A 27,641-nucleotide genomic window follows, 5' to 3' on the forward strand; every position below is an offset into this window, starting at 1 on the left:
ACCACAACGACCACACCCCACCCCCTACTCCACTGTCACCACAATCATTTCAACCACAACTACCACCCCCATGCCATGGCCATACCCACCACCATCTCGTCGCGCACTCCGCTTCCTCTTCCTCCTCATCCTCCTCCTCTCCCCGCTCCATCTGACCCGCATCCTCATCCCCGACTCCGATACCCACACCCCTCAACCATCACATGCCATTCTGCCTATTCACCAACCAACGGCAATCTCAAGCCGCCCAGCCCCGACCCAGCCTCCTCAGCTGCCCCTGCCTCGCCGACCACCAGCCGCCAGCCGTCGCCCGCTGGCCCGATCAGCCCACATTCATCACCATCTAGCTCCCTCCCACTACCAGCTACGCTACCCACAACCTCACCCAATGTCATCACACACCCCACACTATCACCAGTATCAATATCGCTGTCATCGACACTCATCTTCCTCGGCTCACTTTCGCGTCGACTTGTTCTGCCTAGGTGGTTGAGCACGTCCTCGACCGCCCGACCCCGCACACAACCCCCATCACACTCATTGCAAGATATGGCCAATCTGATTTCACAACTACTCTACTACATACACACACTACCCCCATGCACAGTCTCCAATCCACAGCTGCTGTATTCCGGAATCCGAGTTCTGCCACCTGAGGCCCAACTTGTTGTCCTGGTGTCCCTTCGATGCTGCTGACTCCCCTGCCCCGGGCCCATCTCCGACCCCCACTCCCCACCATCACCACCCACAACCACCACACCCACGCCACACGTACTCACTATGCCTGCAAACATAGCCACCCTCTTCCTGCCCGCTGATATTGACATCAGCCGACGCCATCCCGTCAACAGCATCGCTGCTGACCGCCTGCTGCTCGCCGCCGACCGCCGCCCGCCGCCGACCGACCACTGCCGGCACCACCAAGAGCAAGCTAGCCATCGACAGGGCATTGGAGACGATGCATACGGATAGCCACATCAATGGCAATGACTACCAGTCTGCCCTCCAACCCATTTCTCCCCTCCCTCCTCCGGCCTTGCCCATCACAGCCCCCGCCGGCCGGCTCATCGCCAGCCGCCCCTGCTGCCGACCGCCGAGCCAGACGACGAAGCCACCGGGCTGGCCAAGACAAAGAATAACAAGAGAGGGCAAGTGCAAGCGATAGGCAATGCAGTGGTGGACTAGAGTGCAGTGGTCTGCCACCTCTTCCAATCCCAAGCCATCGTCCCCATCGACATCCATCTCAATCCAATCCGTCCGCCCTCCTCCCCCTCGCCGCCCAAGCCCCTCCACCCTCATTGCCCACACCCCCCACACACCCATTAGCCGTATCATACTCACCTTTAGCAATGCTCAAGCCCAATCGCCATACCCACTGCCATTCCGCCCGTCCCGCCTCCCACATCACGACCCCCTCATCCCCCCTACCATACTCATTACCACCCGTCACCACAAACCACCACCCTCACCCCTACTTCACCACCATCACTATCATCCTAGCCACAACCACCACCACCTTGCCTTGGCCATCCTCACCACCATCCCATCGCGCACTCCGCTTCCTCTTCCTCCTCATCCTCCTCCTCTCCCCGCTTTACCTCACCCCCATCCTCATCCCCGACCCCGACACCGTCATCCGTCAACCATCACCAGTCATGCTACTCATCTACCAACCAATACCAATCTCGAGCCACCCAGCCCCGACCGCGCTGCCTCAGCTGCCCCTGCCTCGCCGACCACCAGACGCCAGCCACCGCCCGCTCGCCCGATCAGCCCCACATTCATCACCACCTAGCTCCTTCTCACTACCCGTGAACGTCGGCGAGCTGTGGTACTCGCCACATCGCAGAGACGGAACCGAACAAGATGAGACTCAGCAATGCAAGCACCTCTATCCCACTCACAGATCAGAGCCCACTTACAGCCGCATCGCGCCGGAAGCAGCCACATCTTGCCTCAACCATCCGATCGCCATCTCGCGACCGGAACCCTTTTGCGACCGCCCTTCGTCCTCGTCCTCCAACAGATGCCTACCACGCACACTCTCGTCCATCGAATGCGTTCATCCTATGCTGAAAATACCCGATCCCGTCTCGCTCTCGGAAGTCAAGCAGCATGAGGCTTGGTTGGTACTGTGGTGGGGGACCACACGGAATATCGAGTAACGCTTTCTATTTTCTTTTACTCGTTGCCCAACTCTCCCTTCCCTCCTCACTCTCACTCCTCATGATCAGCGCTCGGCTACATGCCACATCGCCCACTCTGGTGGAACGTGCTCCAGCTTGCAACGCATCCCGGTCATGGGCGTGGAGTACTAGCCGCGGAGGTGCAAACAAGCACAACGAGGGACTGCTGCCTCGCGAGGGTCCACAGACGGGACAGGCGCCCACAACCGAGGCATCGGCGCTCTCGCTTGCAAAGAACTCCTGATCCCCCAGCTGGGAATCAGGCGCAGTGGCCATGACTGGCGCTCTTCTCTCCTCACGCCCGTAGAGAAGGTCCCCGACGATAGTGCAGCCGACCGCATGCGCGAGATATGCGCGGATATCGAGTGTCAGGGTGGCTGAGGCCTCGCACCTGCCCTGCCGTGTACTCGGACGTAGTCAACGCCGGTCGGCTCGATAGGGACATCAATAACAACATGCCACCCCTCACGACAAGTCATATGCATCCTCTAATAGGGTATTGTTGGGCGACCCACCCGTGTTCTCGACGGTGCGCTCAAAATCCCGCTCGAGCTCCCTCACCGCCAACGGTCTCGTTGTTCGGCGTCGGCCTCCGCGCCTCCCCGCTGCATCCGGACCTGCCCTGCCCACCCGACCCCACACGCCGCGCTCTCTGTCACTGGCCCACACTCACACTTACACTTAACGACACTCTTCTTTCACTACTAGTACGTTGAGCTTTGTCGTTCCGCACCCTCTGGTTGTGCCTGCCCTGGCCCACACTCACCTTTCCCGCTTCTCGCTACTCGCTTCCCGCAGACATGGCAAAGAAGGACAAGGCCAAGGCCAAAGACAAGGGCAAGGGCAAAGACAAGGGCAAAGGCAAGGGCAAGAGCTCCAAGGAAGGCAAGTCATCGCGAGGTGATGCTTCAGAGATCGGCTCCATGGCCGAGTCCAACTACGATGTTGAGTACACCGACGCCAAGGCCGAGCGCCTCTACCATAAGGCCTGCGAGTTTGAGGCCGACGGCGATCTCAAGAACGCGCAGCGGACCATGGAGGACTGTGTGGCGCGCAACCGTGACTACGCCAAGTATTTCCAGAAGCTTGGCAATCTTCGCATGCAGCGCGGCCTCGCCGCCGGCGGCAAGAGCAGCGACAAGGGCTACGCCCTGCTCAAGGCTGCTTACAAGGATCTCCGAAAGGCTGTTGAGCTCAACCCAACCTTCTCCGCACTTGGTGACCACGCGCTCCTTCACATGCACCTCAACGCCCTCAAGCGCGCCGCCGTATTCTACGAGCTGGCCATCGACGAGGCCCTCGCCCACAACATCGAGGCCGATGCAAACACCTACGAAATCCTTGGTGACGGCCTTCGCCGCGCCCGTTACAAGCTGCAGTATGACGTCTCCATGCCCGAGGAGGAGAGCAATGCTGATGGAGACACGGGCAAGGGTAAGGGCAAGGATAAGAACAAGAACAAGAGCAAGAGCAAGAGCAAGAGCAAAGGCAAGTCCAAGTCCAAATCCAAGTCCAAGGACTCGTCGTCGTCCTAAACTCCCGCACTACAGGCATTTACGGTGGATGATGTTGGGCCCGCACTCGGCGTACGCAATCTTGGTCACGCACATCTTCTTAAACACACCGACGGTGGTCACGATCACGCCGCCGTGCCACACCGCGCTAACAGGGTCCGGCGGCGAGGACACCGCCACTGCAGTCCGCTGCCCCGCCCACTGCTTGACCTCAGCCTGCAACCGTTCGCATGAGCCCGGCGTGAGTGCGTTGCCGCCCGACATCACAATGGTGGCGTACAGTGTGTCACGCATCTGGGGTTCGACGGTCTCGATCCCGGCAGCCACCGCGTGCTGGACAGAGCCCATCGACGACGTTCCGTCAAAGAGTGATGAACCAATCAGAGCCCGCGCCACGTACGGCACTGTCACTGCTGTCCCGTCTGGAAGCTCAAACGAGGCCTCTTCGCCGGCGCCCTCAGCCGACACGTCGAGCCCCATCGGCGCCACAACCGCCACCGCGTGCTTGAACTCGCGCGCCACGTCAAGCGATCCGTTGTAGTTACTTCCTGCGTTGCGCTTCAACCACGCATCCGCCGCCGCAGTCGCATCCTCGCCGGCAAGCTCGATCCGCTGCATGCCCTCACGCCGCGGAAAGCCGTCGTAAATCGGGACGGTCGTGGTGACGCCGGCCCCAGACTCGACCACCACTCCGGACGTCTTGCCCGCCGCAAACAGCGCGAGCTGGCCCGCAACGCAGATGTATCCGGCGTGCACGTCGAGCGACTCGAACATAATCTGTGCCGTGTGCTCGCGTGCCGCCTTAGTGTTGAGCGTCTGCTCAGCCACAAGCATGACCGAGCCAGCCGACTCGACCTCAGCCTTGGCGTACGCTGACCGCCACAGCGTCTCCACCTGCTCCCACGACCGCACACTCCCACGGTGGACAGGCCAGACCGCGTCCGGCACCGCCGCCGCCTCGTCACCCACCACACTTCCGTCTGGCGTCACCGTCGAGAGAAAGTCGACCGACGGTGCATGGCCCGTAGCCAAGCCGGCCTTGGTCCGCCGCGAGCCGGTGTCGACCACAAACACAGCCCGGTTGTCCATGAGCTCACACCGCCAGAACCAGTACTTTGCCCTATGTCCGCCTCTGGCTCCAACCACAGCCGCTACTTGCCCCCGCTCTACCCGGAACGAGTCGTGTGTTGCGTGTCGGCCCTTGCCCTACCCCTCCCCCAGGCCGCGGCTTTACGCGCTACCGCCAAAGATGTCCGCCCTCCGAGTCACGCCCGCTCTGCTCCTCCTCCACCTCCTCCTCCTCCACCTCCTCTCTACCACCGCTCACTCCTGCTCACTCCCATCACTTCTCTCCCACACCCCACATGCAGTGTATGGGTGGCCGTTTGGAGGATACCCTCGCTGCAGAGGGCGGGGCTCTCCCTGCTCTTGTCTTTGCCTGTGTTACTTTCCTCGCAGACGCAGGTATGCACGCCCTGCCCTTCCCCCTCCCCCTCCCCCCTTCCCTACCTCCGTTTCGCCGTCTACTCACCCCGTTGACCTGCTAGGTATCTACACCGACGGCATCTTCCGCGTCTCGGCTTCTGCGTCGGACATCGCTGAGCTCAAGACCGCGCTCGAGAGCCAGACATCTGCCGGCGACGCTCTGGTCATCCCGACCGATACCGAGGCTGCTGCCGTCGCTGCTCTGCTCAAGGAGTATCTGCGCGAGCTGCCGGAGCCCATTGTGGCTGATCATCTGTTCGAGGTCTTTATGGGCGTGGTTGAAGACGAAGAGTACGCCCTCGATGAGGAGCGCATGTTCAAGGTTCTCCTGCTCCTCGACCCTCCGCGCAAGTCACTCATGGCTGTCCTCATGGGCCTTCTCCACGAGATCTCGACCTACGCCAACATCAACCGCATGACGGCGAGCAACCTTGCGGCCGTCATGGCGCCGAACATCCTTCGCCGCAAGGGCATGGCTCCACTGGAGGAGGCCGAGCGCTCGTCGACCGCCATCAAGTTTATGTCTTTTGCCATTGAGCATGCCCCGGCGCTCATTGCCAAGCTTGCCCCTGACGGCGTCTCCGACTTTGCCTTTATCACCCGCTCGCGGAATCCGCTTGCACTCATGTCCGACTCCTCCGATGACGACACTGCCGGCATGCTCGGCACCTCGGCGGCCGCGCTGGAGCTGGCCATCGGCACCGGTGGCGCCGTCACCCGCGCTACCCGCTCGCGGACGTACACAGACTCATCAGGCCTTCTCGCCACCTCCTCCGACGACGACGGTCTTCTTACGCCGGCCGGTCCAATGCCAAACCTCTCGTCATCGTCGTCCGGCAACAGCAGCAGCCCAGGTGCCGCCGCCTTGTCCCCGGCCAACGCCGTTGTGGTTCTTGTCTCGTCGTCTGACAACGATGACGACGGCCTTGCAAGCTCGGTCGCGGCTCCAGCTGCTTCCCACGGCTCGCCTGAGAAGCCGATCGTCATTCACGCCGGGACCGAGGAGCCGGTGCCTGTCGCTGCTCCCACCTCTGCTCCTCAGCCAGAGCTCGAGCCCGTTGTCGCCGATGCAGCCGCTGGCGACGAATCGTCGTCGGGTGACCTCGTCGAGTCTCCAGTCCGTCCGTATGCCACTCTCCCGCCTGCCACCACTGCACCGTCATCCGACGCAGAGCTTGCCGATCTCCGCAAGCAGCTCAAGCTGGCTTGTGCAGAGAATCAGGCTCAGGCCCGGCAGCATGCCGACGAGCTCAAGCGCGTACATGCCAACTACGCCCACGACCTCGAGGTTCTCCGCACTCATCTCCGCGAAGCCGAAGCCAAGGCCGAAGAGGCCTCGCTCACCGTCACGCCGCTGCATCAGGAGACCGTCGCTGTCATGCAGGCCGAGATCCGCTCGCTGTCTGAGAAGCTTGCCGCCGCCGGCGTCAACCCCAAGTCTGGCAATCCGGAGCTCTGCATGCGCATGCTCCCGCCCATCGCGCCGCAGGCGCTCACCACTGACGACAACGAGCCACTCCGCGCCCACGTCTGGGCCTCGTTTGCTTCCTTCACCGACTCGGACGAGCTGCTCAACATCCGCGAGGGCGACGAGCTTGATGTCCTTTCCACCGAGGGCAACTGGTGGCTGGCCCGCTCACGTGCTACCGGGGCTACCGGTCTTGTTCCTTCCAACCATGTCGTCATCGATCTCGAGAACCTTGTGCAGCGGCGGCGCGAGGCTACCGAATCCGACGCATCGTCGGGCCCCGCCCCCACCACCGCTGAACAGGCCGACCCCGATGCCGACCCCACCCCCACCGAGCAGGCTGACTCTGCTCTCGCCCCCGCCGAACAGGCCGACCCTGACACCGCTCCCACCACCGCCGAACAGGTCGACTCTGCTCTCGCCCCGCCAAACAGGCCGACACCGACACCGCCGAACAGGTCGACTCTGCTCCCGCTCCCGCCGACGATGCTGACCCTTCTCCCGACACCGCCCCGGCCCCCGCCAAACAGGCCGACACCGACACTGCCGCTGCCCTCAAGGCTTCTCAAGACGCACACAAGACTGCCGCTGCGCGCGCCCAGGAGTTTGCTGGCAAGCTCATCGGCTCCCAAGCCCAGATCGAGGAACTGACCTCCGAGCTCGACGCCGCCCGTGCTCGCATGGCCGAGATGCAGGTCACCATCCGCAGGCTCATCGAGCAGATGCCTGCCGCCGTCCACCAGTACACCCGGGTCTTCCGCGAGCTCGACTCGTCGATCGACACCTCGCTCGAGGACTCGATGCACCGCTCGCGCTCGATGTCGCGCTCGCCATCACCGCCCGCCGCCGCCGCTCCTCGCGGCGTCACCTCCGCCGCCGCCGCCGTGCCTTCGGGCCCGCGCACGCCCGAGCAGATTCTCTCGGCTTATCGCGCCGACCGCGCCAAGCGCGACGTCGCCAGCGCTGTCCACTCGTAGCGCTCTTTACTTTGCCTCCGCTTGCGCCTGCTGCAGCCGCATGCCGAACCAGTGCTCCAGCTCGTGCACGATGTCGACCTTACGGACGCCGGTCCCGCCGGTGACCAGCTTACGGACGAGCCAGTCGCGGGTCTTCAGCGAGTCCCACAGCGCGAGCTCGGCTGACTTGGCCGCAGCCCGCTTGCGGATGTCCGCCGGAATGCCTGCCAGCCGCGCCACGTTGAGCCCGTACGAGTCGTCGGCGCAGCCGGCAACAAGCTGGTAGAGGAACACAAGCTCGTCCTCGCCCTCGCCCTCGCCCTCGCCGCCTCGCGACTTCATAAACGACATGTGGTAGTTGGCCACCTGCTCCGCAAACTGGGCCTCAAACGCCGCCATCTGCGGATAATGCGTGATGAAAAGCGTGACAGGCTGCGTCACCGTCACTAGGTGATGGAGCACTGCCGCCGCAATGGCCACCCCATCGTGAGTCGACGTTCCGCGCCCAAGCTCGTCCAGAATGACAAGCGACCGCGGCGTCGCCTCGGCGAGCACGTTGGCAGTCTCCAGCAGCTCGACAAAGAACGTCGAGTGGCCCTTGAACAGTGCGTCCGAGGCGCCCATTCGTGTGTACACCGCATCAAACGGCGTGAGCACCATCTCGGTTGCGGGCACGTACGATCCCATCTGCGCCATCACCGCCAGCAGCGCCACAGACCGCGCCAGCGAGCTCTTGCCGCCCATGTTCGGCCCGGTCAGCACCACCGTCCGTGGCCCGTCAAGTCCAATCGAGTTGGCCACGTACTCGCCAGCCCCAGACGACGCCATCACCTGCTCCAGTACAGGATGTCGAGCCTTTGTCGCCCGCAGGATCCCGGCTCCGTCCGCGTTGGCCTCGACAAGCTGCGGCGCAGTGTAGCCCGGTGTACGCGCCAGCAGCGCAAGAGAATGCAGTGCGTCCAGCGTCGCAGCTACGTCGACGTACGCCTTGAGATCAGAGTACATGTCGGCAATGCCTTTCAGCCACCCTGCCCATGCCGCCCGGCCCGCCGCCTCTGCCAGCTCGCTCTCCACCTGCAGCTGCTGGTGCGCCCGCGACACTGCTGCCGGGCGATAACGCTTGACCTTTTTCGTCGTCGAGACTAGACTCCAGTCCATCGGCACCCGGTCCACGGCTTTGACCGGAACCTCGAGCAGGTAGTCCTCCTGCGAGACAGAGACATAACTCAGCGCTGGGAGGCCGACCTCGCGCCGTGCCGTCGGGAGATGCACCTCGTCCAACTCGCGCCGCAGCCGCGCCATCGCACTCCGCGCCCTCGCCAGCTCCGGAAACTGCGCATCCGACATAAACAGCCGCACCATGTCACCCGATGCCGCAGCCGCAGGCAAGAGCTCGCCGAGCTTGGCCCGGAGCACTGGCGCGAGCTCCGGGAGCGACGATGTGAGCTTGGCCAGCAGCGGCGCGCCAGCCAGCGCCGACGCTGCAGGCAGCGCGTCCATCAGCACTAGCATGCCCTCTGCTACCTTGACAAACTGCGCCGGCGACAGCCTCCCAAACACAAGCGCTCCGACTGCACGCTCCAAGTCCGGCAGTGTCCGCAGCGCCGTCAGCAGCTTGACAAGCTGCTCCGCCCCGCTCGACTCAAACGCCAGATACGCCACAGCGGCCTGTCGCTCTTGGATCGCCTTCGCATCCACCAGCGGCGCCAGCATCCACGAGTGCAGCCGCCGCCGCCCCGGTGCGCTCTGCGTCCGGTCGAGAACCCAGAACAGCGACCCGTAGTCCGACCGCCGCTTGGCTGATGAGAACGCTCCTGCACCGGTGAGCCCCAGTGGGGAGCTCACGCTCACCATGTCTAGATTCGCCAGTGCCGATGCCGACAGCCGCATCCGCGTCGCATGCAAGACACGCGCAGGCTGTGCCCGCGGCCCAAGGACCTGCGCAAGCTTGAACTGGCCCAGCCAGTCCGCCATCGCTCCAAACGCCCGCACCAGCGCCTCGCTCTCGTCCGCCACCGCCAGCACCGACGAGCCCAGCTCCACAAGCGCCTTGCGCGCTGTTGCCGCCTCGAACGCGCTCATCGCAAGCCGCTCGGTCCGCACGCCCGTCAGTGTGTTGCGTTTGGCGTCGACGTGTGACGAAATGATCCGTTCGGTCTGCTTGGAGAGCGTGCCCGCCGGCGGGAGCAAATACTCGGACGGCTGAAGTCGCTTGAGCATTGCATCGAGGTGCGTTCGCAGCGGATCGGGTGCAAACGACTCGTGCAGCACCTCGCCCGTTGACGGCTGGACAACAGCAAGCGCGATCGCCGGCTCGCGCCCGGCCTCGCCGCTCTCCTCCCACACCGACACAAGATATGTCGGGCGCCACGCGTCTGGCCCGCCCGAGTCGCTCACAGCTGCTCCGCTACGCTCGCCTGCACTCGACTTGCGGAACCGTCCGCCGCCAGGTACAAACCGCGCCTGTGGTGTCGACGCGTGCTCGGTCGTCGAGCTCACCTGCGCCGCAAACGCCTCATCAATGAGTGTCGAGATGGTGAAGACCTCGGCAAGCGACCGCGTCATCAAGCCCTTGGACGCCGTCGCCTTTTTCACCGCAGCCGTCTCGGTCTGCCGCACAATACCGACCTTGTGCCCAGCGCGGACCAGCCGCGGGACGTGGACCGCGAGCGAGGTGAGCGGAAACGCGGCGTTGGCAAAGTTGTTCTTCGGATAGCACACAATCGAGAGAATCCTTGCCGCCGCAACAGCGTCTTCACCAAACATCCGGAACTTGTACCCAACCTGGACGCAGAGCAGGATCTCCGGGTGCTTCTCCTTGATCTCCAGGACCTGCGCCTCAAGCACCGTGTACTTGACCCCTGCCCGCCGCACCAGCCGCGTTGTATGCGCCGGCAGAGCCGGCCCAGACCCCACTCGCATCATTTGACCGTCGTCCTTGCCCTTGTCTCCTCCTCCGCCCACCCTGCTGGTCCTGCCGCTTGCGCTGCTGCCTCCACTCGCCCGAGTAGAATCGTTGCTGCCTCTCTTGGCACGCTTTGCCGTCCGCGGCTCCTCGCCGCTACCCACCGCCACCTCCTTTCGTTTCCGCTTGCCCGGTATCTCATTGGCTACTCCACCACCAGCCGCAGCAGCCGCAGCAGCCGCAGCAGCCGTCTTGACTGCGTCTGCGGCAACCTGCATCGGTGCCGGCGCCGCCTCGCTGCCGCTCGCCAAAGCCTCGCTCGCCGACAGATCCTCAGCCGGCTCGACACACATCGGCGCCACCTCGGCCTCTGTGCCCACACTTGCTGACATAACCGGAGATGGGACTGGTGCGGGCTTTGATGCAGGTGCGGGTGCTGAGAAGAACCGCGAGATGGCAGTCTGCTTCGACATGACCGTACCCTACACCGCGACGACAAGTGGGCTCTCGCTCTCGCCCTCCTCCCCGGTCACCAGCCACCGACCCACCGCGAGGTTTGACCACGCCGGCCCACAAAAAGGTCGTGCTTTTCCTTCCACCCATGCCTACCAAGCACTTTACTTACTTCCAAGGTGGCTCGAACGTACAGCCCGCCATGTCACGCCCGGCCCTGGCCGCCCTCGGCTGCCAGCGGGTCGGGGACAAGGTCTACTGCGATGCATGCATGGTGCTGTTGGCGCCGCCCGACCCATACTACAACTGCCTCGACTGCGCCGACTTTGACCTCTGCCCCGCCTGCTTCTCGCCAGTCGCGTCTCCGGCTGACTCTCTCGATTCGCTCAATCACCCCGGCCACGATGCCTTCCCGCACCCGTACCCACCCCATCATCCCGGCTGTGAAGACCACATGTTTGTGCGGGTGACGATGGCCACGAGTGTTGCACGGAGCCGCGTGTGCTGCCAGCCGCCCCACCCTCGCGCCGCGCTCCTTGAGGCGATGTTCCAGGCTTACGGCCCCCGCCCGAGCCTCGGTGTCTTTCCCTTCCGCCCATCAAACTGGTGGAGCTACGCTGAGCTTGGTCTCCGAGTTCGTTCTGCTGCCGCCAAGCTTGTCGATGCTTCCGCAGGCCTCTCGGGCCGTCCAACGGTGGTTGTGTTGGGGGCCAACTCGCGAGCCTGGCTCGTCGCCGACATGGCGGTGTGCTGGATCGGAGGCCTCACCATCCCGCTCAGCACCTCGATGAGCGACAGCGCGCTGGTAGCCGCAGCTGATCTTGCAGCTGCAAACATGATCGTGTGCGACGATGCCAGTGCCGACCGCCTGGCGCTCCTCCTTCCCGCGCTGCCGACGGTGTCGATGGAGGCACTGGCAGAGCGTTGCGAAGCGCAAGTTGCGGACCCGGTCTCTGTTTGCCCCCACGAGTTGACCACGCTCTTTTTCTCCTCGGGTACGTCCGGCAACCCAAAGGCAGTCATCTGCACCGATGCCATGTTTGTCTCGGACGCCGTCTTTCCGCTCTCGCCACTCCTTCAGCCGCTGGTCCACCTCTCGTGGCGGCCCCTGGCCCATGCCAACGATCGCACCATGTGCGCGCGCATCCTGACGTCAGGCGGTCGGGTCGGCGTGTGGCGCGGTGACCCTGCGCTGCTGTTTGACGACTTTTACACCCTGGCCCCGATTCGGACCGCGCTCCCGCCGGCAGTCCTCTCTCGTCTCTACAACGAGTACACGGCCGCGCTCGCCGACACCGACGCCGATCTTGACATTGTTCGCAAGACCTTCAGTGCCGCTTTTGGCCAGCGCATCAAACTGATCACCGTCGGAGGCGCCCCGGTCCCACGCCACGTCTTAGCCTGGGCCAAGGATCTGTTCACCTCTGCCGACGTTGTGGAGACGTACGGCATTACCGAAGCTGGCGGCGTGGCTGCCGACGGCCGCATTGTTCCGGGCGTTCAAGTCAAGCTCGTTGACGTGCCCGAGATGGGGTACGCAACCACCGACAAGCCGCACCCACGTGGTGAGATCCTGGTCAAGTCGGCACAGCTTGCACCGGGCTACTTTTGCGACGATGCTGGCACTGCAGCTGCCTTTCTCGACGACGGCTGGTACGTCACCGGTGACATTGGTGTCATGCCGGCGCCTGACGAGCTGCATGTCATCGACCGCCGATCTGCGTGCTTCAAGCTGGCAAACGCAACCTGGGTCACTCCCGGTCGAGTCGAGAACGCGCTCCTTGTCGCGCTACCGCAGCTGAGAGCGGTGGTGGTCATGCAGGGCGTCGGTGAACTGGCCCGATTCCCCGCATGCGTCGCCGTTGTCGACTCTTCTGACGTCGGCTCGGTTGCCGACGCCATCGCCACTGCCACCGCCTCGGCTCACGCCGGCCTCCCACACATCCCTTCCCATGCGGTGGCGGTGGCGACCGTGCCTTTTTCTGTTGCCGATGGCACGATGAACGCGTCCGGAAAGGTCGTCCGCGCCCGGGTCCGAGCAAAGTATCTCGAGGCGCTTCGCTCGCAAGCTGCGCAGTTGTTGGAAGACACCGTGGCCACCTCAGTGGCCAGCGTGGTTGGTGAGCTTGGCGTCGACGATCACTGGTTTGATCGCGGAGGCCTCTCGTCCATCGACGCGCTCTCGCTGGCGAGCCGGCTTCAGTCGAGCCTCGGAGTCGAGCTCGACGTCGCCGACCTGTACCGGGCACCAACGGTGCGGGCGCTGACTGCTCTCGTCGGCGGCTCCGCCCTCGCACAGCCTGCCAAGCCGACAGTTGCCAACTGGGCTGCCGCCAAGGCACAGGCCGAGGCGTGGATGGCCGAGCGGTGGCAGGACGTGCCGCCATCGGACGGCTGCGGGGCGGCAGGACGGGTCATCGTTTCGGGTGCGACTGGCTTTGTGGGCTCGTTCCTCGTCGCAGCTCTCCTTAATGCCGGAGACGTGTCCGAGCTTGTTGCGCTTGTTCGTCGTCGAGGTGGCGGGCACGCTGCGGCGGCTGCCCGACTGCACAAAGTGCTGTGCGGCATCGGGGTTGAACACGAGACCCTCAAGTCGCGGCTCACGGTGGTGGGCATTACTTCGATCGGCGACGTGCGCTTTGGTCTCAGTGCGCCCGAGTATGCGGCGGTGGTGGGAGGCGACGGCGCTGTGCGTGTTGTACACGCTGCCGCCGTTGTCTCGTCGGCTCCGTATGAGGCACTGGCAAGCGTCAACGTATGCGGCGTGGTTGAGATGGCGCGACTGGCCGGGCTTGTGCGCGCGGCGCGAATGGATGTTGTCGGCTCGTTGAGCGGCAAAGGAGTGACGATGGAGTGCGGCGACATCGCCGCCGCCGCCGCTGCCGCTGACGCTGACTTTTCCGCCCGCGGTGGCTACGGGACGACCAAGGCGCTGGCCTCTCTTGTGGCAGAGCGCGCCGCGAGTCTCTGCCCCGCAGTCGTCGTCCACGTGTGTGGCCTGCTGGGGCCGAGCCGTGCCGGGTTCGGCAACTGGAACGACAGGGTCACCGTCTTGGTCCGCGCCATAGCAAAGACTGGCGAGGCACCGCCGCGGCGGAGCTACTCGTTCCAGCTCTTTCCAGTCGACGAGGCGGTCGTGGTCATGCTGGGCGCTGATGCGAGCAGTGAAGTGGTGGGCGAAGCGGTGCTCGCGCTCGATGATGTGCTCGACGCGCTGCCGGTCCGCCTCCGGCACGCCGGGTCTCTCGCCGAGTGGGTGGAAGCCGTGCTAGTTGCCCTGCAGAAGCAAGGCGATGAGAGACTGCATGCCGCGTTTAGCACGCTCTACCGCAACGGCGGCGGCGGTTGTGCCGATGTGGCGGAGGTGAGCACCGGTGTGGATGCTGCGGCTTATGCGGCTTGGGTGGCGGAGCGTGTGGCGGAGACGTCGTGTGGCGGAGCAGCCGCGTCGTCTTAAGCCGCGCGTTTGGGGTGCGCTGGAAAGCCGCCCGCAAGACCCAACCACTCTTTCGACGACCTTTTACACATACATCATGCCTGCTGCACCTGAGGATGGCGACGGCAACGGTCACGAGTGCACATGCTCGGCAAGCGAGTTTGTCATCGACGTGGCGCAGAGTGGGGCCGGCCAGGGCCGGATCATGCGTGTCTGGGGATGCGACGAGAAGAAGGCTGGCGAGAGCAAGGTCATCTGGAGCTGCGGCGCGGACCACGTGGACTGGAACGCGTTCGCCGCTGCCCGCCGGTTCCCGCGCGGATTTGTGGAGAGCGGGCGCGGGCACATCCATGTCCCGTTCCAGCCAGTCGACGACGACGAGGTTGTTGGCGGCGTCATCATCCCGTTTGTGTGCGGCGCCAAGCGCGCGCTCTGCCGCGTCGCTACCCCTCCCGGCCAAGTTGCAGGCTCGCTCTGCTCATGGATGATGTAGATGCAGAACGTTGAGCCTGCTTGTAGTCAGGCCCCAATGAAACTTGACACGATGTCGTTGCTCCGGGGGAAAACGAACAGGAGGGGAGAAAAACAGAGACATCATTGAAAGATAGCCATGCCCTGTCACCTTCTTTCCAACACACCCACACCACCAGCACGACACCGCCAGACGCTGCTCCCGGTCTCCGCCACCTCCCACTCCCACATTCCTCCACTCCCACTCCACTCAATTCCACCTTCCACCTTCCACCTTCCACCTTCCACCTTCCAAAGACCAACCTCGGTCCTTGGGTGAACCCTTACACACAGCCACAACTCGTGACGTCGGAGCCCGACAGCCACAGCGCCCCCCCCCCCCCCCCCCCTACCCCTACCCCCCTCGTGCCGCCACCGTTTGGGACGGTCAAGTTTCGGACAGCTTCATGTCGGCATCAGCAAGGACAACACCGCGACGGGGTGGGTCGAGCACCCCAGGTAGTGGCGCAGAGACGCTGGTTCGGTCGACGTCAGAGACTCAGCTAGACGTGCTGCGGCATGCGCTGCTCTCGGTCTTTCCGCCCGAGTCGGAGGACGCTCGCGAGGCGCTTGCCGCCGTCTCGGAGGCCACCTCGCTCGATGCGGCGCTCAACTATCTGATGGCACTGCCGCCGCTGCCGGACACCGAGGCGGATCGGGCGCTGACCGCGATTGTGCTGCGGTCCAAGGGCCCGTCGCCGCGCGACGATGTGGCGGCGGGCGCCGAGAGCGAAAACGCTGGCGACAGCGGCGGCGATGGCGGCAGGCCGGGGCCGGTGACGATTCCCGGAAGCGAGGCCTGCGCGCTAGAGGCGACACTTGCAGCGTCGCCAGGCTCGCCGCACTCGTCGCCGCCGCGGCCGCCGCTGCTGACCGTCCCGCCGCCACCCACCTTTGAGTCGCTCATTGTGCCCGAACAGGAGCAGCTGTACCGCCTCTCGCCGGTGGCCAGCGGTGATGACGCGACGCTGGAAGAGCTGATGCAGCAGCTAGCAGACGGTCAGCAGAAGAGTGTGCGCGCGAGCAGCGGTTCGCCGCACTCGTTTACCGAAGCACGGACGGCCAAAGTGGCGTCGCTGGAGCACAAGATGGCGATCACGCCGCTGGCGGTCGATGTCAAGCGCGGAGCCGCGGCGATACCGGTCGACGTGGCGGCGGCGGTGGCGCAAGCAGAGGCCGGTGTCGGGCCGTTCTTCGACTCAGTCAAAAGAAGCGAGCCGGCCTCGCGGAGCTTGCGCCGCTGTCGGACGGGTCGGAGACTGGACTTGCACCGCTTGGCCCGCGGGCGCGGCGCCTGCCTGTAGCTGGGCGGGCTATTTCGCGGCCGGGCTTCAAGGTGCCGTCGCTTGCGTTGGTGGGCTCGAGCTCGGGTTCGTCGGGCCCGCAGTCTGTCGGGCCACGAGCAGTGCGGATCGACGAGGCCGGCAGCGAGTCGGCAAGCAACGAACCGCCGCGGCGGACGTTCTCGCTCCAGCCGCTGGCGGTCAAGCCGTTTGAAGGCGTGCGGGCGATCCGGACTGATGCCGGGCGCGAGCGGCACGCCGAGCCTGCGTCTGGTGGGCTCTCGCCGGGCCTGGCGTCCATTCTGGGTAAGGCAGCCAAGACGACGCCGCTGGCAGACGAGACTGACGACGACTTGCTCGACTTGATCAACATCTCTGACGACGACGACGCAGCGCTGTTTGAGGCGTCGGATACCGGAACGCTCTCGGGAGCGCTGATGAGCGGTGGCAGCGGGCGCAGCAGCGAGCTGGTGAGCTCGCGCGGGACGCTGGAGGATGTCGAGAACGGGCTGCGGATGACGCCGTTTGGGTTTTCGATGCTCTCCGAGTCGTGCGGGCATACCGAGGCCATGTTCTCCCCTCGCGTCACGCCGCGGCTGCTGGAGCGGTTCGAGGCCAAGTGGGGCCAGCTGTCGGAGCGCCCTGTAGCTCAAGGACTCGGATCAGGCGCGAGCAACGGCGAGGGCGGAGTGAGCGGGGGTGGAAAGGCCACCGCCGGTGGCGTCCGCGGCGTGGCGTTCAACGAGTTGGAGATCCTGGGCAAGCTCGGCAAGGGTGCGTCCGGCACAGTGTTCAAGGTCCGGCACATTCCGTCGGGCGAGTTGATGGCGGAGAAGACAATTCCGCTTGCGACAAACCCTGATATCCGCAAGCGGATTGCACGCGAGCTGCGGGTGCTTGCGCGGTGTGACTCGCCATTTATTGTCCAGTTCAAGGGCGCGTTCTTTTCCGAGGGCTCGATCAAGGTGTGCATGCAGTACATGGACCGCGGCTCGCTCCGCGACCTGTACGCAGCCGTGGGCTCGGTGCCTGAGCCTGCACTTGCCGCCTTTGCCCTCTCGATCACCGAAGGCCTGCACTACCTCAAGACCCGACTCAACGTCATGCATCGCGACGTCAAGCCGGAAAACGTGCTGGTCAACTCTGCGGGCGAGGTTAAGCTCTGCGACTTTGGCGTATGCGTCAACCTGGTCAACTCGCTGGCGTCGTCTGTGATCGGGACGCAGTTGTACTTTGCGCCCGAGCGGCTAAGCCACACCTCCGAGGGCCCTGCGCCGTACACCGTCCAGGCCGACGTGTGGTGCATGGGCCTCCTCCTCGCCGAGGTCGCGCTGGGTGAGTTTCCGTACCCGCCGCGCGAGCACGGGCCCGACTGGACGCCGCCTACAGTCGGTGCGCCGCCGCCGAGCCTCTCCATCATGGAGCTTCTGTACTTTTTCCTCAACGCCGACTCGCCGTCGCTGCCGTCGCCGGCATACTCGGAGCAGGCGCGGTCGTTCATCAACGCGTGCTTGATGAAGGACGGCAAAGCACGGCCAACGCCGTCGGAGCTCCTCAAGCACCCGTTCATCGCCGCCAACGCCTTTCCCGACTTTCACCTCGGCGAGTGGCTGTCCAAGGTCTACGACGGCGACTCCGCGTCGGCGTAGCAAGTGGCAGCGTCGAGTATGAAACGATGCAGATCCCCTCTCCCACTATGACCCGGTGGAAACGCGCGTCGAGGCGGCAGCAAGCCGGCGACGCTCGTTCTCAAGCTCGACCTCGCGCTGCAGAGCATCGTAAAGGATCTCCTCTATCTCGGCATGGCCCTTGCGCCGGGCATAGTCGATGGCAAGATAGCCGGCATGGGTTCTGATGGTCGACTTGGCGCCATGCTCGAGGAGGAGGCGGACGCTGGACGGACCGGGCGCCCAGCGGACCGGGCGCGCAAAACATGTGAGTCAGGTGGTGGACGAAGATGGAAGAAGGGAACGGGAGGAGGGAGCAGTTCGTACCATCCCTTATTGCCTTGGTAGGCGGCTGTGTGCAAGCAGGTCCATCCGCCCGGATCGCATCGGGCGTTGACGACCTCGGGCGCCTCGTGGCTCAGCGCCTCCAACCGGCTCCGCAGCCGCTTGACCGACCCGGCCCGCGAGAGCTTGACCAACTCGGAGACCTGTTGACGGAGCTGGTCAGCAGCAGCCTCGGCCATGGCAACAGCCGCCTCGTCCCGTATGGTCACCCCCTGTTGGCTGTCGTCCGCCATGTGCCAGCAGCGGGAGTGCGTCGGAGAGAGCTGTCGAGACCAAGGCCGGCGGCATCAGCCACTACCGCACGCTACCAACAGCGGTGGTGATGGCGGATGGCGGCGGTGGTGGCAGGCAGGCCAGGGGATCAGCTTGCAAGAGACAGAAGAAACCGATCACGACATGAGTAGCCATGACCAACATCATTGAGGGGTGAATGAGCTGTAATCGGGCTGTGACTGGCCAGCAACCAGCTCTCGCTTCCTTGGTGCGCTCGGCTCGTTAGGCTCGGTCACGTCGGCTCGCTCGGCTCGGTCACCTCGCTCACCTCGGCTCGGCTCGGCTCACCTCGCCATGATCCACAGCCTACTCTACTGCGTTACTACGACGCTTGCCTTTGTCGGCTCGCTCTACCTCTGGCCCAACCCGCAGCAGCTCTCCCGTGACGAGCCGGCTATCATCAAGCGGCGGCTGGTGTCCATCGTGGTGGTCTCGGTCGCTGCCACTGGCTGGCTCTGGCTCGGCTTCCTCCCTCACGCTACCCTAGGCCAGCTGCTTGTCCACGTTGGTCTCCTGCCGCCGTACTCTGCCTGGGGCTGGCTGGTCTCGCTCGCTCTTCCGCTGGCGGCATCAATGGCGTGCTTCGCCGGCCCTCTGGTCATGGCCTACGTCGACGAGGAGCTGCCTGGCCAGCGGCGATCGTATCTTGCTGCTCTCGAGCCGTGGGTGGCGATGCGGAACGTGGTCATTGCTCCGCTTGGCGAAGAGTATGTCTTCCGTGCGCTGCTGATGACGGCGCTGCGGGCAGAGGGCTTCTCCTGGGGAACTGCGTCGCTCATCTCGCCGCTCTGCTTTGGCCTCGCCCATCTGCACCTCTACTTTGCCGGCCGCCCGCTCGTCGCCCTCCTTGTCATGCTCTGCTACACCTCCATCTTTGGCGGCTACTCTGGCCTGCTCTTTGCCGCCACCCGCTCGTTCTGGCCGCCTGTTGCTGTCCACGCCTTTTGCAACTACATGGGCCTGCCCGAGTTTGCCGCCATGCCCGGCCATCGGGCCAAGGTCGCCATTCTCGTTGCGCTCTTTACCGGCGTCGCCATCTTTGCGCTCACCTTTGACCACGTCACATCTGCCGCGAGCTACGGGCACCAGCCGTAAGCGGTAACAACCGTCCGTTCAATGGGTAATGTGCTCGTTCTCAAAGGCCTCGCTCCACTCGTCGTAGTCGTCGTCGGCACAGTCGCCGTCGCCGTAGCCGGCGTCGCCATACAGCACGGCCGTCTCGGCCTGCTCCTTCTTCATGGCAGCAATGCGGATGGCGTCTCCCAGAACCTTGACGGCCTGCGAGTAGGTGATGCGCGAGGTCTCGAACGGGTCGGCCTCGTTGAGCATGGCAACAATGTCGGCGTGCGAGCGGCCGGGGTCGATGGCGTGGACGAGGTTGCGGAAGTCCTCGTCGTTGATGATGCCCTTGATCTTGGGCTCAAACGGCGGGAGCGGCTCGAGCGCGCCCGACGCCTCATCGGCGGCGGCGGACCACTTGTCCTCCAGCGCGGCGCGCGCCTTGAGCTCGTTCTCCTTGCCGGCCTCCCACACCTCGTTGAACAGCCGCGTAAAGTCGCCGAGGAAGGCGTGGTGGCCCTCGAGCTGGTAGTCGAGCACAATCTTGCGGAAGTCCTTAAAGAGGATCGACCGCGAGGCGTCAGCAGCCTCCTCGCGCCGCAGCGACTTGTACGTCGGCTGGAGGTCGGCCAGCCGCTGCTTCTCGGCCGCCTCGCGCCGCTTGTCGTCGGCGACCTTGGCCGCCACCCGCTCAACCAGCCGCTCCTGGTCGCGCGGCAGCTCGTAGATCTTCTGAATGAGGAAAATCCACTCCTCCTCGGTGAGGTAGTCGTTGAGCCGCTCCTGGAAGAGGTCCGTGATTTCGGCCTCGGCCACCTTGGGATTCTCCAGCTTGAGCATGGCGTACAGCAGCTGGTTCACCGTCCGCTTGATGGTGTAGTGGTAGTCAAAGAGGTAGTCCTCGTGGAGCTCGTTGTTGAGAATGTACGTAAAGCACTTGACGTCCGGATCGCGCGCATAGTCGACCAGGCCCTGCCGGATGCCCTCCAGCCAGCCCTTGATGATCCGCTTGAGGCCGTACTTTTGGTTGAGAAAGGTGAACACGTGTTCCTCCATCGTCTCGTACGGCAGCTGCGACTGCTCGCAAATCTTGTTGTAGTTTTGCTTCGACGCGTAGATCTCCTCGATGAGCGCGTGCAGATTCTTGAGCTTGAGTTCCGGCCGGAACTTGGGTGGCGGCCGCCGCCGTGCCTCCTGCGCCTTGCGCGCCTCTTCTTGCGCCTTGCGCTCCGCCGCGCTCACCCGCGGCGCCGTCAGCCGCTGGAACGACTCTGTCATCGTCACCGGCAGCCGCGCGCCCTCGTTGCGCCCTCCACCCCGCGTGGATCCGGCTCCCTCGGACCCGTTCCCGCCGGCACCGCGCCGCCGGCCGCCGCGCGACGAGCGCGACGCCCGCGACCCGGCATCGTCGCCGATCCCGGACGCTACCGACGCAGACCGCGTCGCCAGCTGCCGTCGACCCAGCGGCAGCGTCTGTGTCTCTCCCTCCTCCTCGTCGTCGTCACCGTACTCATCGCCGCCGCAGCCGCCCCGCCCACCGCCGCTCAGCTGGGCCATGTCCAGCGCACCGCCACCGCTGCCGCCGCCGCCACCGCTGCCGCCACCGCCCGCCGCAGACGCCGCCTTCAGCTTGCTAATCTGCTCGCGGTAGTGGAGCGACATCGACTCGATGATGGCCGGCTGCTGCTCGAGGAACTTTTTGTGCTTGTCAAAAAATGCGTTGACGACGCGGACAAGCCCGGGATTGCCCATGTCTGCGTCGAGGATCTTCAGCAGCGCCTCCTTGCACACGTCGTAAAACTTGGCCTTGGCCAGGACATACTCGGACGCCCGCAAAAAGATGTCCGAGATGCCTTTGATTCGCGAGAACGACTCGTCCATCAGCCGGTGCATCTTCGACTCAAACGCCGCCGTCAGCGCCGCCGCGTCCTTCTTAGAGTACGACGACGAGACGTTGAGCACTTCCTTGTACAGATCCGCCACGTCTACACCCTCATTCAATCAACGCCACCAACACCAAGACGTCGACTATGAGTACTCTCGTCTTGATCATGTTGTTGCTCTTGCTGCGGCTCCTCCGAGCCACCAATGCGAATGCTCAGTTACTATCTAGCGTGTAATAATGATCGACATGCATGCGTTCAGATCAAATGTACAATGCATCATTGCATGATTGGTGGCGGGTGGGGGGAGGAGGGGAGGGGGGGAGGGAGGGGGGGATGGGGGCGGGGGCGGGCGGAGGGAGGGGGGGGGGGACAAGGGGAGGGGCGGCGGAACAAGGGCCCAGCCGTTGGACGACCTCCGGGGGGGGACAGTGTTTGACGTGGCTCCACAGGCCGAATGCGACGTCCAACCACGGCCACAGCCACACACATAACATGACCACTCTTCAACCGTTGTGGTAGTGTGTGGTGGAGGTGCGCGGGGTGGAGGTGGTGGCTGTGGTGCCAGTGGGAAGGCGTAGGGCTGGTGGGGGTGGGGGTATGAAAAATTGTTGCTACCAAGCAACAACGGCTGGGGAGGATCACAGTCATGGACGCCGTGGGCAAGGAGAGGACGTACCCTGAATGTCGGCCTTGGAGAAGGTACAGATACGAGCGAGGGTATCCTTTACACGGGAGGCTGCACTAGTCGGCTCTCCTCCACTGCCGGCCGAGGCCCCACTGGCCTCGGCCACCTTCTTCTTGCGCCGCCGCCGCCGTTTGACCTGGCCCGACATGGCGAGAGACGGATGTTGATCGACGCGTCGAAACTCCAACTGCGGCACCGGCACACGGCTGCACAGCCCAGGGGGGGGGGGGGTCCAAGCTCACGATTCTTCGCGCCAAGACTCAAACTCGGCGAGGTCGATGACAAATGAGCCGGCGTGGGCATGGCCGCCCCCGCCGTACGCAGATGCAAGGGCGTCGATGGTGTACTCGCCCTGCGACCGGAGCGAGACCTTGATCTTGTCGGCGCCGAGGAGATCCTCGTGGTAGGCGACAACACCGACGGCTGGCCGCCCGGCCGCTGCGCCGGCGGTCGACAGCGCGTTGCCGAGGTCCGACCGGTAGCCAGGCGTGGCTGTGACGACGGCAAGCACTCCGTCAGCCCACGGCGCCTTGGGCATGCAAAGCACAAACGCGTCCTCGCTTACCGCCCGCGCCACCTCGGCAGCCTTGCGCGCCTCTGCCTCATCGCCGCGCGCCATCACAGCAGCCACATCGAGGCCGAGCAGCGTGTCAAACACGCCCGGGTTCGCCGCCCCCGACAACTCCAGCTCGAGATCGTGAAAGCCGGCCGAGAACCGCCGCGAGCCGTCGAGCGCCCACCGCCACAGGTCGCCGTCCTCCACAAACTGGAACATCAGATCCAGGCTCGCCAGGCTCGCGCCCGCAGGCAGCGCGTGACCAAACAGCGCCTCGCGCGAGCCAGCCTTTCCGGCGTACACATCGCGGGCAATCGTCGCCGCAGACCGCTCCATGTCCATCACCACCTCGACATTGTCCGGCAGCGCGGCCTTGGCCAGCCACTCGGCTGCACTCTTGTGATGGTCCATGATCAGCACCTCGCCCACAGTCTCCGCCATCTTTCCCAGAAACGCTTCATTGGCCGTGTAGTCGACAAACACCGCCGCGTCGTCCTTCCCGAACCCCTCGCCGTCGTGCTCAGGCGGCGTGTCCGGCTCGCAGAAGATCTGCACCGCACACAAGTCAACCACAGCACACGCCACACACACAAACACACACACACACACACACACACACACACACACACACACACACACCACCCAGCACGCGTGAGTCCACGCCCGATCCTCCGCTCCCCCCCTGCCCCTGCCCCTTGCCCCTCAACCCCCTCGCCCGCCTGCCTGCCTCTCCATACCCGCGATGGATGCCAGCAGACCTCGGCGGTCGCGCCCGGCCGCGAGTAGAAGCAATGCGCGGCCAGCGCAGCAAAGACCCCGTCCGGGCACGGGTAGTGATAAAACACATGCACTCGCCGCACAGCGCTAGCCATTGCTGATGCTGAGAGAGTGAGATGTGCCGCACCACACACACCTGGTCCGAGCAGCAACGTGTGTGCGGTCCGGTCCACCTGCTCTGTCACGGTAGATCAGTGACGCGTTTTTCTCTCCTATTATCGGGGGGGGTAGAGACCAGCTAGGCATGGTATGGGGTGGGAGGATAGGGGGATAGCTCGGCATGGGTGAGAGGGGGTGGAGGGAGGTTGGCGGTGAGGGGGGGTGGGGGGGGGGTGGGGAGTTGCTGCTGGTGATGAGTCCCCTTGTGGCGGCAGTGTAAAGCGAGTTTGCTGCATTTTTATTGCTTTCGACAAGCCCCGCACGTGCGGCAAAAAAGCGAGTGGCCGGCCTCCCAAACGGCTGACGCACCGCACTTGGTGGACAGCTGCGGGTGGTCGGCCGGGGCAAGAACAGAGGGCACACAAGGTCTGTGCGATACACCTCACTCTGACTGGTCACTCCCGAGTGAGGCAGACGAGAGGAACATGGCCGACAACCCACCACGGGCGGTGGTGCTGGACGACTTTGACGCCGAGGCTGACGACGAGGTCTCGGTCACGGCTGGTGCGACGGTTGTGGTGCTGGAGACGTACGACGACGGCTGGGCCAAGGTCCGCGTCGTCTCCAAGGGCATCGAGGGCATGATGCCCATCATCTATCTCGAATACACAAACAAGGCACTGGCGCCCATGCCCACCCGCACGGCACCGGCCCCATCGCCGGCGCCGTCACCGTCGTCGTCGCCGACCTCTTCGTTTGCCAAGCTTCCGGCCTACGGCACATCGACGGCCGGCTCGGCCAGCACGCCGGCGTGGATCCCGCCACGCGGCGTCTCCGCGAACCGCAGCTCAGGGCGGTCGAGCGCGAGCTCTGCAAGTGGGTCGGGAAGCAGCAGCTCACGGTTTACCATGTCGGGCTGGCTCGACATCGAGGCCTCGCCGGGAAAGTGGAAGCGCAAGTGGTACGTGGTCGAGGGCAACAAGCTCACGGCTTGCCGCAACCCGAGCTCGCTCAAGAAGCGTGCTACTGTGGTCGAGTTTGGCGTCGGCTCTGCGGTCCGCCTCCTCCACCACAAGCAAGACACTACCGCTCCGCCTGTTCTAGAGATCACCACCCGCGGCGCGACCAAGCTCTACCTCCGAACCGCAAACTCGGACGAAGCCGAGCTGTGGCTCTCTGGCATCGAGACCGCCATCTACGGCGTCGGCAGGCTCAACTGACCGCGCCCTCCCCGCCGTGCCTGCTAGCCCCGCGAGCTAAAATCTCTTGCCGCACACCACCAACCAGCGTCTCGCCGTCAGCTGCGCCCCCGCCGCCGCGTCTCGAGCCCGAGCGCCAGGTTGTAGAGCGTGACCTCATCGACCGCCCGCGCCATCTCAATCTCGATGGCTGGATAGTGGTCAGCGCGAAAGGCTGCGACACACGGCGCCGCCAGCCGCGCCTCTTTCCGCAACATAAACTTGAGTGCCGAGTACACCGCCTCGAGGACAACGCGCAGCTCGTCCGGTGCATCGACAAGGGCGTGCGAGCCGCCGGCGCCGTCGCGCGACGACAGCACGCCCGAGCACGACGACGCGAGCCACGTCGTCGCGCACGCCCGCGCCGACGCCTCCTCTAGCACCAGCCACAGCGTGGCCGAGCTAGCCCAGAACACCGTGTCCATCGCCACCAGCACATCGGCAGACATCGACGCATACTCTGGCGACGGCACGCCCTTGCCCGACCGCGGCAGCGGCGTGCCCGACACTCCGTGCTTGTGCATCCACCCGCCCCACTCGCGGACAAGCGCGCCAAGCCGCTCCAGCGCCGCCGCCGCCGCCGATCCGCGCCCAACTGGCGCGTGCAGCGCCAGCGTGTCCAACCGCGCCGCCGCGCTCGCTCCCAGCCGCGCCACCTCGCCGTAGATCTTGGGCAGCATCGGCACACTCGCCGGGAACGCCATGACCGACGACGACCCAACCCGCGCCTCGCCGCCGGCCATTAGCTCTGCCAAAACCTCTTTTTCTGTCACAGACAGCACTGCGCCCTCTGCCAGGCCATGCACCTGCCAGCCGTCGTCATCATCGCCATCGCCCTGCCGCTCCGCCGTCGGCGATGGCGACCGTGACGAGCTCCGCGACGAGTTCCGCGACTGTGCTGCTCGCCGCAGCGACCCAGACGCCATAGACAGCGCATTGGCCGCCATTTCGCCTTCCCCTCCTCCCCGCGCCTGCCTGTTTCGGCTGCAGTCGGGTGTGCTGCCTCCTTGCCGCCTACCCACATGCCCGCCTGCGCCTGCGCCTGCGCCCACCTGCCGCCACTCTGCCTCTCGGCCCGCCAGCCTCGCGACAAACGCGCTCCCGCTCCATCCGCCCTACCGACTCAAACCAGACAATCGCCAGACAATTACACCGTGCGGAGGTGCCCCAGGATCCATGGGCTGGCCCCCGGTCTCAGCATCGGCTCGACGATGTCCATCTCCTCATCGCCGCAACCACGTGCGAGTCACCATCGCGGCCACGTCCATGGCCGGGCAGGGCGAGGAAGAGCCGATCTTCTCCCTCTCTGACCCAATCACAGGTTCCTTACGCCCTGCAGTCCACGATCCTACACATTTCTCATCGCCATCACAAACGGCCACTCCTCCACCCCCACCCTCCCCCCCCCATGCCATCTACAGAAGCGCGGCTCCAGCCGACCTGTCGTCCTCGTGCGTCCGAAAATCGGCACACGGGCAGTGTGTCGACAAAAATGGACGAAATTCCACAGACGAGCCATTTGAGCGCGAGCTGGCAAGGCGTGACGAGGAAAGAGAAGAAGAGAACCCGAGCGAGAAGAAAGACACACTTGGCTTTAAGACCTCCATCAAGACCATACACCTCGCTACCTTTGAGTCAAACAATGGCAAGCGTGACAACAACAACGAGCGCAAACGCGGCGTTCTCCGGAGGTGTTGCCCAGGAGATGCTCGCCGGCTCAGCTGGCCGGGCCGGCGACGGCTCCAAGCTCACGCCGCTCGAGGAGAAGCAGCTGCAGTCGCAGATGGGTGCCGGCCGTGCGCAGGACGCCGCCTACTTTCTGGATCGTGCTGACGAGACGCTAGTTCTTGGCGACGCCGAGCTGATGGGCACCGACGAGGCTGGCGAGATCAAGGCCAACCAGGGCAAGACGACCGTCATGTTCAAGGGCTGCACCGGGTGCACGTACACAATCACGAGCATGGTGGCCAAGATTCTTGTCGACCGCTGCGTCGACTGCACCTTTATCTTTGAGGGCAAGATCATGACCTCGACCCTGGAGATCTACAAGTCCTCCTCGTCCTCTTTTACCGTCGGTACCGTGCTCAAGACCGTCCAGGCCGATCTCTGCTCGGCCATCGAGCTCAACTTTGCCACCACCGAGAACTTTGATCGTGTCGTCTGGGCCGGAACCGAGGGCCTCACCGTCGCCTTTGCCGACGCCCCCGACGCCGGCCTCGTCACCTCGTACTCTGCCATGAAGGAGGAGCACGGACCGACGCTCCGCGAGGACATCGACCAGTTCATCATCCGCATCCTCGACTCCGGCGTCGCCGTCAACGAGCGTATCATCCGCCTGCCTAACGGCTTCCCCACCACTCGCCGCGAAAAGTATGAGTTTGACGAGCGCCAGGAGCGCAACATGCGCGAAATGGCCAAGCGCGTCTACGGCGAGAACATCGTCATCCCCAAGCGCAAGACTGGCGCAAAGGTCAAGCCCAACGAGAAGTGCCCTTGCCTCTCGGGCAAGAAGTACAAGAAGTGCTGCCGCACCAAGGTTGGCGTCGAGTTTACCCAGGAGCAGGTCGATCGTGCCCGCGCGTCGTAAACTACAGTAATCCCCTCGCCCGCTCACACACACGCACATCCGCCCGCCCACCACACACCACACGTGCTCTACACCATCCGCATTATGTCTAGGACCAATCCTCTCTACCCCACTGCCTGTAGCTCTCCAAACGCCACTTTGACCATCTCTTGCCCCAGATCATTGCCCCCCCCACACACACACACACATACACCGACACACCACCAGAGAGAGAGAACCGCCACAAGCACAACCGGCCTCACCACTTTGCACACCTCCTCCCCCCCCCCCCCC

At 64.5% G+C, this 27,641-nt stretch overlaps 13 protein-coding genes and 1 non-coding gene across 14 annotated transcripts; 8 read left to right on the forward strand and 6 right to left on the reverse strand.

Moving 5' to 3' along the window:
* The first annotated feature begins 2,058 nt into the window (after positions 1 to 2,058).
* Positions 2,059 to 2,174, forward strand: AMSG_20088. The gene has a single exon (XR_001290164.1). It is a non-coding gene; the product is annotated as a 5S ribosomal RNA (ribosomal RNA).
* Positions 2,175 to 2,876: 702 nt separating this feature from the next.
* Positions 2,877 to 3,818, forward strand: AMSG_01435 (uncharacterized protein). Its single transcript, XM_013906034.1, has 2 exons — positions 2,877 to 2,893; positions 2,985 to 3,818. The coding sequence occupies exon 2, from the start codon at positions 2,987 to 2,989 to the stop codon at positions 3,719 to 3,721; it is 735 nt and encodes a 244-aa protein (XP_013761488.1). The 5' UTR covers positions 2,877 to 2,893; positions 2,985 to 2,986; the 3' UTR covers positions 3,722 to 3,818.
* Positions 3,724 to 4,789, reverse strand: AMSG_01436 (actin; the record flags this gene model as incomplete). Its single annotated transcript, XM_013906035.1, has 1 exon — positions 3,724 to 4,789. The coding sequence occupies one exon, from the start codon at positions 4,787 to 4,789 to the stop codon at positions 3,731 to 3,733; it is 1,059 nt and encodes a 352-aa protein (XP_013761489.1). The 3' UTR covers positions 3,724 to 3,730.
* A 275-nt stretch (positions 4,790 to 5,064) lies between these two features.
* AMSG_01437 (uncharacterized protein) lies at positions 5,065 to 7,630 on the forward strand (the record flags this gene model as incomplete). Its single annotated transcript, XM_013906036.1, has 3 exons — positions 5,065 to 5,164; positions 5,248 to 7,058; positions 7,088 to 7,630. The coding sequence occupies 3 exons, from the start codon at positions 5,065 to 5,067 to the stop codon at positions 7,628 to 7,630; spliced, it is 2,454 nt and encodes an 817-aa protein (XP_013761490.1).
* Positions 7,618 to 10,723, reverse strand: AMSG_01438 (DNA mismatch repair protein msh3). Its single transcript, XM_013906037.1, has one exon. The coding sequence runs from the start codon at positions 10,532 to 10,534 to the stop codon at positions 7,637 to 7,639; it is 2,898 nt and encodes a 965-aa protein (XP_013761491.1). The 5' UTR covers positions 10,535 to 10,723; the 3' UTR covers positions 7,618 to 7,636.
* Positions 10,724 to 11,802: 1,079 nt separating this feature from the next.
* On the forward strand, positions 11,803 to 14,424 carry AMSG_01439 (acyl-CoA synthetase; the record flags this gene model as incomplete). The annotated part of the gene is made up of 1 exon (XM_013906038.1): positions 11,803 to 14,424. One exon carries the CDS (start codon positions 11,803 to 11,805, stop codon positions 14,422 to 14,424), a length of 2,622 nt encoding a protein of 873 aa, XP_013761492.1.
* Positions 14,425 to 14,500: 76 nt separating this feature from the next.
* On the forward strand, positions 14,501 to 17,996 carry AMSG_01440 (STE/STE7/MEK1 protein kinase; the record flags this gene model as incomplete). Its single annotated transcript, XM_013906039.1, has 3 exons — positions 14,501 to 14,892; positions 15,365 to 16,094; positions 16,124 to 17,996. 3 exons carry the CDS (start codon positions 14,501 to 14,503, stop codon positions 17,843 to 17,845), a joined length of 2,844 nt encoding a protein of 947 aa, XP_013761493.1. The 3' UTR covers positions 17,846 to 17,996.
* AMSG_01441 (uncharacterized protein) lies at positions 17,891 to 18,387 on the reverse strand (the record flags this gene model as incomplete). The annotated part of the gene is made up of 2 exons (XM_013906040.1): positions 17,891 to 18,089; positions 18,191 to 18,387. The coding sequence occupies 2 exons, from the start codon at positions 18,385 to 18,387 to the stop codon at positions 17,891 to 17,893; spliced, it is 396 nt and encodes a 131-aa protein (XP_013761494.1).
* Positions 18,388 to 18,775: 388 nt separating this feature from the next.
* AMSG_01442 (CAAX prenyl protease 2) lies at positions 18,776 to 20,075 on the forward strand (the record flags this gene model as incomplete). Its single annotated transcript, XM_013906041.1, has 1 exon — positions 18,776 to 20,075. The coding sequence occupies one exon, from the start codon at positions 18,776 to 18,778 to the stop codon at positions 19,574 to 19,576; it is 801 nt and encodes a 266-aa protein (XP_013761495.1). The 3' UTR covers positions 19,577 to 20,075.
* On the reverse strand, positions 19,490 to 22,259 carry AMSG_01443 (uncharacterized protein; the record flags this gene model as incomplete). The annotated part of the gene is made up of 2 exons (XM_013906042.1): positions 19,490 to 21,525; positions 22,103 to 22,259. 2 exons carry the CDS (start codon positions 22,257 to 22,259, stop codon positions 19,595 to 19,597), a joined length of 2,088 nt encoding a protein of 695 aa, XP_013761496.1. The 3' UTR covers positions 19,490 to 19,594.
* Positions 22,260 to 22,349: 90 nt separating this feature from the next.
* On the reverse strand, positions 22,350 to 23,539 carry AMSG_01444 (uncharacterized protein; the record flags this gene model as incomplete). Its single annotated transcript, XM_013906043.1, has 2 exons — positions 22,350 to 23,216; positions 23,426 to 23,539. The coding sequence occupies 2 exons, from the start codon at positions 23,537 to 23,539 to the stop codon at positions 22,350 to 22,352; spliced, it is 981 nt and encodes a 326-aa protein (XP_013761497.1).
* Positions 23,540 to 24,028: 489 nt separating this feature from the next.
* On the forward strand, positions 24,029 to 24,796 carry AMSG_01445 (uncharacterized protein; the record flags this gene model as incomplete). Its single annotated transcript, XM_013906044.1, has 1 exon — positions 24,029 to 24,796. One exon carries the CDS (start codon positions 24,029 to 24,031, stop codon positions 24,761 to 24,763), a length of 735 nt encoding a protein of 244 aa, XP_013761498.1. The 3' UTR covers positions 24,764 to 24,796.
* AMSG_01446 (uncharacterized protein) lies at positions 24,425 to 25,766 on the reverse strand. The gene has a single exon (XM_013906045.1). It carries the CDS (start codon positions 25,726 to 25,728, stop codon positions 24,841 to 24,843), a length of 888 nt encoding a protein of 295 aa, XP_013761499.1. The 5' UTR covers positions 25,729 to 25,766; the 3' UTR covers positions 24,425 to 24,840.
* A 559-nt stretch (positions 25,767 to 26,325) lies between these two features.
* Positions 26,326 to 27,385, forward strand: AMSG_01447 (uncharacterized protein). The gene has a single exon (XM_013906046.1). The coding sequence runs from the start codon at positions 26,424 to 26,426 to the stop codon at positions 27,366 to 27,368; it is 945 nt and encodes a 314-aa protein (XP_013761500.1). The 5' UTR covers positions 26,326 to 26,423; the 3' UTR covers positions 27,369 to 27,385.
* Positions 27,386 to 27,641: the final 256 nt, after the last annotated feature.

Source organism: Thecamonas trahens (genome assembly GCF_000142905.1).
Source record: "Thecamonas trahens ATCC 50062 unplaced genomic scaffold supercont1.6, whole genome shotgun sequence".
In the NCBI taxonomy this organism is placed as follows: Eukaryota; order Apusomonadida; family Apusomonadidae; genus Thecamonas; species Thecamonas trahens.